Source organism: Vitis riparia, chromosome 9 (genome assembly GCF_004353265.1).
Source record: "Vitis riparia cultivar Riparia Gloire de Montpellier isolate 1030 chromosome 9, EGFV_Vit.rip_1.0, whole genome shotgun sequence".
Lineage (NCBI taxonomy): Eukaryota > Viridiplantae > Streptophyta > Magnoliopsida > Vitales > Vitaceae > Vitis > Vitis riparia.
In genome coordinates, this window is record NC_048439.1 from 3,584,159 (window position 1) to 3,595,616 (window position 11,458).

The 11,458-nt window shown below is 30.2% G+C and overlaps 1 protein-coding gene across 1 annotated transcript; it reads left to right on the forward strand.

Annotated features, from left to right (window-relative positions):
- On the forward strand, positions 1 to 5,123 carry LOC117922320 (senescence-induced receptor-like serine/threonine-protein kinase). Its single transcript, XM_034840431.1, has 13 exons — positions 1 to 78; positions 726 to 1,281; positions 1,504 to 1,988; positions 2,086 to 2,218; positions 2,872 to 2,943; positions 3,053 to 3,124; positions 3,211 to 3,285; positions 3,422 to 3,600; positions 3,682 to 3,911; positions 3,999 to 4,125; positions 4,223 to 4,288; positions 4,381 to 4,555; positions 4,648 to 5,123. Exons 2-13 carry the CDS (start codon positions 977 to 979, stop codon positions 5,063 to 5,065), a joined length of 2,337 nt encoding a protein of 778 aa, XP_034696322.1. The 5' UTR covers positions 1 to 78; positions 726 to 976; the 3' UTR covers positions 5,066 to 5,123.
- Positions 5,124 to 11,458: the final 6,335 nt, after the last annotated feature.

Genomic DNA, 11,458 nt, shown 5'->3' on the forward strand with positions numbered 1-11,458 from the left:
CCTTCCACAGCTTGGGACGGGTTTCAGGGACCTTCCATGAGAACCAGGCAGATCGGCGAAAGCTCACAGCGAAGGAAGGTAGATATTCATTTTTATCAGAGCTGTCAGTTGATGTTAGTGGGTTGTATTTGTGTTATGTCAAATTTTAGCCATTCTATTAAATATATATCATTCAAAATATAAACTCAAAGACTATATAATTATTAGACATGTACCACATCATGTAATCTATTTAGTAATCAGGTCCTTATATTTAATAATTAGGTTAAATTAGATCTTGTATCAGGCCATATAATTACCATCTTAATTAGACATGTTTGTAGCTCGATTAACTTATTTATTCAAAAATAAATTTAAAATAAGTCAAATATTAGTTAAATAGTTTAAAGTTATAATTAAGTTAATATTAGTAAATTGATCAATTTAGGTGAAATTCATGTTATATAAATTGATACAAAAACTATCCATTTATTAAACATGTTATGTAGGTAAACACGAGTTTAACCTAACTGCAATTATACTCAACCCATACCCATAAAAATTATGTTGGGTTTGAACTGTGTTGACAAATCATATCAAACTTTGTCATCTTGAATTTTTATACAATTTAATACCATCTTGCAACACCATGTTTTTCTTCATAAAATGACAAGCAAGTTGTAGTGCAGATAAACATATTCATTACAAAGTTTGTTATCAATTTGAATGAGTTTGAAATTTTGTAGGGTTCATAAGCATCGATTGTGGGATAGCTTCGGGCTCCTATTATACAGATAGTGAAACCGAGATAGATTACAACTCGGATGCAGGATTCATAGATACTGGAATCAATTATAACGTTTCCCAAGAATATGTTTATCAAGATATCAATTAACATCTCAAGAACGTTAGAAGCTTCCCAGAAGGAGACAGGAATTGTTACACCCTACAACCAGCACGAGGCAAGAATCATAAGTATTTGATCAGGGCTCGATTCATGTATGGGAATTATGATTCCAAGAATCAACCTCCAATCTTCAAACTATATCTGGGTGTTGATGAATGGGACACGGTCAACATAACAAAGGCCTCTGATATTATCAGGATGGAAATCATACACATACCAATTACAGATTACATAGATGTGTGTCTAGTAAACGCCGGTTCGGGGACACCATTCATATCGGTGTTAGAGCTTAGACAACTTAATGATTTGATTTATAGCCCGACTGAACTAGGGTCATTGCTACTCTATAATAGGTGGGATTTTGGTACACAACAAGAAAAGCAGAGCTTAATCAGGTGAGACATTAAAAAATGTATTTTGGAAACACCATATTTTTTGTTTCTCAAAACAAAAAAAAACTGTTTTTTCCTTTTTTTTTTTTTTTTTTTAATTCTAAAGAATAAAAAACTGTTTTTGAAAACAATTATCAAACATGGATTTACTAGTTTCTTTTTTAGCTTAATCGTCCATTTATATTGAACTAACAAGTTATGAAAACATATATTATGATCATTTAGGGACAAAGACGATGTTTACGACCGGATTTGGAGATCATTCACATGGTCGTCTTGGTTGTCCATTAATTCATCACTTGTAAGTTCTTCCTTTAGTACCTCTGTTTATAAAGTACCGGGGAGTGTGATGGCGACTGCTGTAACACCTGCAAATGAAAGTGAACCCTGGGTTTTCTCTTTAAACATAGATAATGATCCTTCTCAAAAGTTGTACATTTACATGCACTTTGCGGAGGTTGAGGATCTCAAAGGCCAAATTAGAGAATTTACTGTCTCCGTGAATGATGAACCATATAGTGGGCCTGTGTCTCCTAGATACCTTTTTTCGGACACCGTGTCTAGCAAATATTCCATGAGTGGAAGTACCACAAAGAAATTGTTCTTTTCACTAAAAAGGACAAACAGATCCACGCTTCCGCCAATTATTAATGCTATGGAGGCTTACATGATAAAAGAATTCCCACAATCATCAACTCAACAAAACGATGGTAGGCTCTGTTCCGTTCTGTTAGATATATATTCTAATTTAGTTAAAATTGTCCAGCTTTACTTAATTCCTGTTCTGTTTTTCTTGGAAAATACTAGTTGATGCAATCAAGAAGATCAAATCAGATTACGCAGTGAGCAGGAACTGGCAAGGAGACCCATGTCTCCCCATGGAATACCAATGGGATGGCCTCACTTGCAGCCATAATACTTCCCCTACTATTATCTCATTGTGAGTTTGCCATTTCGAACAACTTCATGTTTGCAGGGATGTACTGGTGAAAGTTATTAGGAGTTACAAAGTTTGATATGATTCATTAACATGACTCAAACTCACCATGTTTTTCATGAATTTGGGTCAAGTATAATTGAGTTTAGGTAAAATTCATGTCGGCTTATATAACTTGTTTAATAAATAAGTAGTTTTTAGGTTTATATAATACGAATTTGATCAAAATTGACTCATTTAATAATCCTATTGATTAACCTTATTATAAATTTTGGTTATTTAACTCATAAATGATTGATTCATTATAAATTTGCTTTTAAATAGATGGATTAATTGAGCTAAAAGCATATTTAGTGGAGACACATATCATATATACTTATACAAAGACCTAATTCGACTTTGATTATTAAATATAAAGACTTGATTATTACAAGAGTTACATAACCTACTACTTGTTTAATATTTATGTAGCATTTGAGTTTATGTTTTTAGCATGATTGTCACGTTAGATTTGGATTGACCTATGTAATAGAATATTTAAGCTTTGACATGACACGATCCATCAATATAAATTGCCAACCATAAATATTATAAATCTTTTTCTAATAAATGACACAAAGGATTTACTATTATATGCCACTCTACCTTGCAAGCAGGAACCTCTCATCTAGCAATTTGTCCGGGAATATACTTGCTTCATTTTTGAGTCTCAAATCATTACAAACTCTGTAAGTATTAGCAGCCATGAGCAGTATTAGTCACCTAAAAAAATGGTGGCAGCATGAATATCTTCTCTATAATCTTTGCTCAAAATGCATGCAACTCAAATTATTTCAGGGATTTATCATACAACAACTTGACTGGACCAGTACCAGAATTTTTTGCCGACTGGCCATCTTTAAAAACTCTGTAAGTAATAAACTTTTAGTTTTGGGATATTCGAATACTTTAGGATATATATGCAGTAATCTGAGTATTTGATCTTGTCTTTGCAGGAATTTAACAGGGAACAACCTAACAGGTTCGGTTCCACAGGCTGTTACGGATAAGTTCAAGGATGGAACTCTGAGGTTTGCTTATTAATGATCTTTTCTAGTACTTGTTCTCAATGTTTGTTTTTAGAATTCTAGACTTCAATATCCATATATTGTGATTATAAAGTTTATTAATTAATTAGTGGACGTACCATGTTCTATGTTATGCAAGTCTCGGAGAAAATCCAAATCTTTGTCCGACCGTCTCGTGCCAAGGACAGAAAAAGAAGAAGAAGAAGAACAAGTTCTTTGTTCCTGTTCTTACATCCATTCTGTCTGCGATTGTGATCCTGGTCCTCATAGCTGCCCTTGCAATCATCCGGAAGTTGACCAAGAGGAGAGAAACCAAAGGTATTTTCTTTCTTTCATTTCATTTTTTTCTAAGTGAGGATTTAACATTTTATTACTCCATTTTTGTTGTGATTTCCTTAGCTACAACCATAGAGACGGTCACTGAACGCCCCAAAGAAGGGCCATTGAAGTCAGGGAATTTTGAGTTCACTTACTCTGAGGTTGTGGGTATCACCGATAACTTTAATCGCCCCATTGGTAGAGGAGGATTTGGAGAAGTTTATCTAGGCACTTTGGCAGATGACACTCAGGTTGCCGTCAAGGTGCATTCTCCATCATCAAATCAAGGCCCTAAGGCATTTCGAGCGGAGGTTAGACAAAGCAATCCATCCATGGCTCTACAGTACTATAAGTTCTCCATCTGATGTCAAGACACTAAAAAATTTGAAATATTGCAGGCGAAACTCTTGACGAGAGTTCATCATAAAAACTTGGTTCGTCTAATTGGGTACTGCGATGACAGTACAAACATGGTTCTCATTTATGAATACATGTCCAATGGAAACCTGCAACAGAAGTTATCAGGTATATATATATATATGTATTGACCACTCTTGATCACAGGTATATAACATTAATTGGAAGCAACTCGTGGACTTTAATGTTTATGCATTTGCTGTAGCCAGAGAAGCTGCAGATGTTTTGAACTGGAAACAGAGACTTCAAATTGCAGTAGATGCAGCACATGGTCAGTAATTAAGCGGAGATCTTCCATATTATACTTAATGTGCATTCAAATATTTCTGTAATTTGTGATTCTTTTCTTGCTTAATTGTGTAGGATTGGAGTATCTACACAATGGCTGTAAGCCACCAATAGTCCACAGAGACATGAAATCTTCCAACATTCTATTAACTGAATCACTGCAAGCCAAGATAGCGGATTTTGGAATGTCCAGAGATCTTCAAAGCTTATCAACTGACCCAGTAGGCACACCTGGATATTTTGATCCTGAGTAGGTGTTAATTAATGACATTATTCCTTACAATTTTTACATAATTGCTTCCTTATTGATCATGAACTATTAATTACTTCCTATATATGCAGATGCCAGTCCACGGGAAATTTGAATGAGAAGAGCGATGTTTATAGCTTTGGGATTGTTTTATTGGAGCTAATCACCGGCCGGCGTGCAATAATCCCTGGGGGCATTCATATAGCTGGATGGGTTAGTCCTATGATTGAAAGAGGGGATATTCGAAGCATTGTTGATCCAAGGTTACAAGGAGATTTCAACACCAATTCTGCCTGGAAAGCAGTAGAGATAGCCTTAGCATGTGTAGCATCAACAGGAATGCAAAGGCCAGACATGAGTCATGTAGTGGTAGACTTGAAGGAATGTTTGGAGACGGAGGTGGCTTCCAGGAGAATTCAGAGGGTAGGTGGCCACAGCATCGGATCAGGCAATTTCCTAGAAAATGTTCCCTTGGTTCTTAGCATTGAAGTGGCTCCTCATGCTAGGTAGTTGTGGTTGTTTGACGCTAATAGTTTCAATTAATGTAAAGGTGACGTTTGTTTTTTTACTTAATTCTAAATAGAAAATTAATGTTTAATAGTGTTAAATATTAGGTTGTTTGTTTTTATAGTATTTTATTTCTATTAAGTATTAAAAAGTAAAAAGAAATCAATATGTTATTTTTTCTATTTATAAAAAGCTACATATTTTGGCTTTTTCTATTTAGTAAAAATTTTATAATAAGTTATGAAAAAGTACAAAAACAAACAACCTAAATTCTGAAAACAAATTACTTTCAGCAAAAAGCCAAAAAAACAAACACCACCTAGATTTGATTAATGTTAGCATGCGGGGAATATGGTGCACTCCTCTATATTTTGAATTGTGTCCATGGAAAAATTATATATTGGATAAATGTACCAACTTTTCCTTAGACTTTAGGCTATATTCAGTCTAGAAAGTTTGATGGAAAATGAGAGACAAAGAAAATAGATATGAAAAGTAAAAAGAAAGAAAAAGTGAAGGATTTGAAGTCAATAAATTATTTTTATATCCTATTTCAAACTTATTTTACTTATTTAACTCTTTTATATAAATATTAAATAATTTAAAAGCATATAAACTCTTACAAATTGTTATAATATTTTATTTTCTTTGTATTTGTTTTTTATAAAACAAGCATGAGAAAATCATTTTCCTTAATATTTTTTTTGCTTGACACTTTTTAGGAACAAAAGATAGCCATGTTTAAAAATCAACCCTTAGTTCAAGCTAGTATGCTATGATATTTCACTATCTTGGGCATGTTAAGGAATCAATTAAAACAAAGGAAGAAGACAATTAAGTTAGTATCTAGCTCATGTACGAGCAAGAGTTCCCATAATAACATGTCAACAATAATTGCATAGTGACCACATGTAGTAGAAATTTCATTCAATTTAAAAATTTTATAAATTAACTTTTTATTTAAGCTAAGTTATTTCTATGTTTTGGTTTTGTTTTTAAGTTAAATATCATGATAAAATTTTATATATTGAGAAAGAAAGAAAAATATATAAAAACAGAACATATTTAAGTCATATTCAAATTTTATGACAATTTAGCTAATTTATAATAAATTAATTTCAATATAAAATTAAAGTAATTTAATTTTTTAAACAAGAATTATCCTAAATTTTTAAAATCAATTTGGTTTTATTTTGTACTAGAAATTAGAGTTTAAGTATTATAACAAAGTTAAAAATTGAAAAAAAAAAAATGAAGAAAAGAAGTGGTGTTTTTATTAAGATCAAATTATCTTTAAAAAAATGTGATAGTTTAAAATGTAAATTGTTTGTAAAATTTCTTAGTTAATTTTAAAGCAACTTGGGGTGTTGATTAATAGCATGTTCTTATGCGCATGTCCCCTATCTACTTGTTATGCTCCTACATCTTCCAATTTTCCAGTGGCAATAATTCTTATATGTATATCATACTTTGTGGCACTATAAGAGAAGTAAGATATAGTCAAAGAGTTTTAGGAGAGCTTAGTAAAATCCATAGCTAAATAGTATATATAATCTCATAGCTAGTTGAGTCGTAGTGAATAGAATGTAATGTTTTGAGGTATAGGAAAAGGAATTTCCCATGAGGCCTATGGTTATAGGATTAATTGGACCACAATAAATGAGTAAGCATATGGTTGCGAGCTTGATTGAAAGTAGCTATAAAATCCCTTATTGACGCAGAACAAAGATGGTTGCTATCGTATAAGATCTCCCTATTGTCATGGAACACAGGTGGCCACTACCAAATTATTGCCTTTGTCACTACCATAATATTACTATATAAGCTACCCTACATTTCTCTCCTACTCCCCTTGCCAAACCCATTTCTATTCACCCTCACTGTTGTAGGGAATATTTGTACTTCTTCATTCTGTGTCCCTAGATCTTGTAGGGTGCAAGTATTTATCCTAGGTTTTCTAAATCTATCAAAGCAAAAACATACGACTACAAAAACCATATTAAGATAAATAAATAAAAATTAGAGAAAAAAAAACTTATACTTGAATTTGGATGTTCCTAAATCAATTCTTGGTAGTAAAGAACATATCTGAAGGTTTCATACACCCAAAATCTTCTACTCGATGACTCTCATAAAAAAGGTGTTGGAAACCATAACCTCTAAGGGGTATTTATAGGGTTCCCCAAGTGAGCTTAAGTAACTTGAGTCCACCAAAATTTAGGTTACTTAATCCAGCCCAGAATGGGTCATAATTGATTAACTAACCACAAAAGATCATCTATTTAATCAATTAGCACAATCCAGATACTTTGTTCACTATCATTTATACAACTTTGCGTAATTATCAAAATATCCTTATGCATAAGAGTGAACCTAGAGTCAATCTAACCCTCATAAATTGTGTTATCATGATATTAAAACTTTTGACATAAAAAAAGTAACTCATCCTTTCAAAAGACAAATTTAGTGCAATGTCCTTTAAAATGATGAGCTTAATATAAAAATGAATTTATATTTTGAAAAAAAATTGAGTTCACTAAATAAAACAAGTGGTGAAAAATGTGCTTTTGTGTCATTTAATTTATTGTTATTGTGATATTGACTAGTCAATAAATTATAAAATCTTTAAAAGAAAAAAAAAGGGCTGGTTTATTTCTTCTTTTCATAATCATCAAGAGTTTCATTGAATAAGTTTGCTTACCTTCACAAATTGTTTTAGATAAAAATTATTACAATGAATGATAATGATTAAGTGGATGTTTTGTTTGGTTTTTATAACATTTGGAGATATTTGAATTTGTTTCAAATATAGATAAAAAGTAATATAAAATAATCATTACACTTCAATTTTAGACAAAATAAAATAAAATTTATAATTTACATAAAATTAATTAATAATTAATTTTGTTTCTTTTGGTGTAAAAAGCTTAGTCAAAAGAAAAGAATCAAGACAATTTTTGTTCATTTATTCATACTAGCCATAGAACACATGTGATGCACATTGGTGATGTTTGAGTAATGTTGCTTTCACAATTTTTGATCTCTTATTCATATACTATATGTATTTACCTTTTTATAGTAACGTGAACCTTTAGTTTTTTTAGTCATCATAACTCTTAGAGATCAAATTCAAAAAATATTAATAATTTAGTATTTCAAAAAAAAAAATCCTTTTGAATTTATTAATTAGGATATATAAAAGTTAAAACCTACATATAAATTTATTTTTACAATCATCTAGAATTTCCTACCTATTATTACTTAAAATAATTTTTTTAACTCAAAATTTATTTCTATTCATCCAGAAAATTTCTACATATTATTACTTTAAATAAATTATTTTAACTGAAAAATTATTAGAATAACTTTAACAAATATGTAGAATATCATTTAATGTCTAATTTTTTTTTAATAATAATTATTTTTATCATTATGTTGCATAAGAGCTCACATTTGAAGTTGTTGTTTATACATATCTTTTAATTTTTTGCAAATCACTATTGCAATAAATTCCCTAAATTGAAATTTATAATGGTAATTATAAAAATCAAATTTCTAAAATACTAATAATTTAATGTTTAATAAGTAAAAGTGATTGGTATCATATCTTTTTGCCATTCACAATGAAATGACTTTTTTAATATAAAAAATCGAATTCTCATTTTATTTATTATTATTAATTATTTGAAAAAATAGATTAACAAATCATATTGGTGAAACCCCTCAAATGGAAAGGGATAACGTTATGAAGATAATTGTTAAGTGAATTATTTTTTGCCAAAAAAATAATTTAAATTAAATTTAGGAGTTGTCTATATACATTCATTATTAAAAAAATAGTAGTTTGATAATAAATCTTTTGCTTTAAATAATTTATAAATAAATTAAAATTAATTAAAATAATATATAAAATAACATATTAAAAATACAATATCAATGAATAAATAATATTTGTAAACACATAAATCCAATATATTATATTAATAGATAATATATTATAATAATATAAGATTCTCTTTACGTTTATTTAAATTTTTTATATTTTATAATTAAGTAATTAACTTAGTTTTATACCTATCGTATAGGTTATGTATTTTTTTTAAATAATTTAAATATTTAATTTTACCACTGTTTCATTTAAATTATTTAAATTGAAATTTATTATTATGATAAATGTAGATATGTAGATCAATTTAATTTTTGAAAATTAATTTTAATTTTCAATTTCTAATAGATAGTATCTTTCCTATTGTAAAATTAAATTTTAATACTTAATAATATGATAAATCTTGAGGGGTAGAATATCAACAATTAATTTTTATTTTAAATTATTTAAATTTTTAATTTTAATTTTTAATAGATAGTATCCGTAGTATCGTAAATTAATTAATTTTTAATACTTAGTAATGATGTATATCATATTTTTAATACTTAGTAATTATGTATATAATATTGTATCCCTTTCTATTTCTATCATATCCCTTCGTATTTGTTGTTCCGAATGATTTTTTTAATATAAATTAACTTTAAATTATTTTTAATTATTAGTTTATAATAATTAATAATGATAGGATCCATATCTCTTTATTATTCCCATTAAAATGACTTTTTAATATAAAAAATTGAATTATCATTTTATTTATCACTTTTTTTATATTTCCTATTAAATGTATTAGCCCAAGAGTTCTCTTAATCATGTTTTGATGATAACATACTATAGTTAAGTTGTTAATCATTTTGAATTATAATTTTAGGTTTTAGTTTGGAAATTCAAAAGGATATCCGTGAAAATCATCAAATGACCAATTGAATGCAAGATCGAGGTATATATAAAACTTTACAATCTTATGAAACATATGTAAGATGAATGCATGGGTGCACTTAGGATTTTCATATCTTTCATGCATATTTTAAAACTTGATTTATGCATTAAAGTTAAATTTTCATTAAAATTCAAGTTTTCTTATACAAACCTTAGGCAAATTGTTTTAAATTTAACTTATTAGTACTCTTAAAGACCTTGCTTAAGTATCAGAAGTGAAATAAATAAAAGAAAAGGTTTTCAAACCAAAATATAGTTGACCACGGTTGAGGACTAGTCGAGGAATGTAAAAAATCTTCTCTCATTTCCAGTAGCTATGCATTCCCAGTCGATGGGAAAATCCTCCCGATCAACGTCCGATCCAGGCCCAATGATTACCTATCATGCATTTACTACCTAATAGCAAGTCAACTAATCAACACCCAACTTGACCAATAGAGACTGCTTTTTAGCATTTTTGGCTCCCGAAACTAGAAACTTATAAATTGAAAGCTCTACTTTATTTATGAGGAAAATACCTGCATTTAATTGTTTAACTACCTATTCTTCACTCAAAAGTTTTTATTCTCTCTTTGCTGCATTGAATCCTCAATTGCATACTCTTTAGTACACCCTTGTCATTCCTCTTAGCATTTCAATCATATTTGAGCCTTTATTATGCTTAGTTAAGAGATTTCCATCTATATTTTGAGTGTTTTCGTGAGTGTTAAAAGTTTTAAGTGAGTAAAGACTTGAAGGATTGTGTAAGAGCCCAATAGAGTCGGAATCTAAGTGTAATGGAAACTTGGTTGAAGCTTCAAGGATGGTAGAACCCTCACTCAAGTAGGAGCTTGAGGAGAGTGAACATAGGTAAGAGGTGTCTAACCACTATAAACGTTGTGTTTGCTCTCTCTAACTCTATCTCTTTATATTTGTACTTCTTTTACTTGAATTTTTATGCTTGAAAAAAAAAATTAAACACCCAATTCACCCCCCTCATGGGACTCTTTCATTCAAGGCCTTTGTGAGAAGCTCAAAGACCCCAAAAAATGACTTGATCCTATTGTAAGATTGCTTGGCAAATTTCAATTCCAGATTTATTAGGCCAAGATCCTTGGCTGCTAATTGCATAGATGATTTTGTGATCTTTCCCATGGGCGCCCAGCCCACATGCGTGGCCACTTCAATGCACACATGTCATGTTTCTACTTGTTCCTCATCATAGCATCTTCAATACTTGGCAACCCCCACATTACGATGAGAGTTCAAGTTTTGTAATCCTCACACAATTTGCCCATCAACCATTCCATCCCAGAATCACACACACATGGATTCAACTTGCAGGGCCACTTTGCAATATTAGGAGTCACTAAGCATCTCGTTTATAGCTGGTAAAATGATGTAGTTCATTTACAGATCTGTACCAGCATAAACTATGCATACATGTTCACTCTTCGTACTCACCATATAACATCCACAATGGCAGCTTCATATCTGTTCAAGATTCATGGGTTTTGAAAAGTTCGGAATTGCTTCCGCAATCCACACCCAGAAGAGTTGTTGCAAGAAATATGACATGGCTCATCTACCAACAG

Coding starts and splice junctions, on each gene's coding strand:
- LOC117922320 (XM_034840431.1), top strand. CDS start 977: ATGTATGGGAATTATGATTCCAAGAATCAACCTCCAATCTTCAAACTA. Junction 2,944..3,052: donor CTCAAATCATTACAAACTCT/GTAAGTATTAGC, acceptor AAATTATTTCAG/GGATTTATCATACAACAACT. Junction 3,125..3,210: donor TGGCCATCTTTAAAAACTCT/GTAAGTAATAAA, acceptor TTGTCTTTGCAG/GAATTTAACAGGGAACAACC.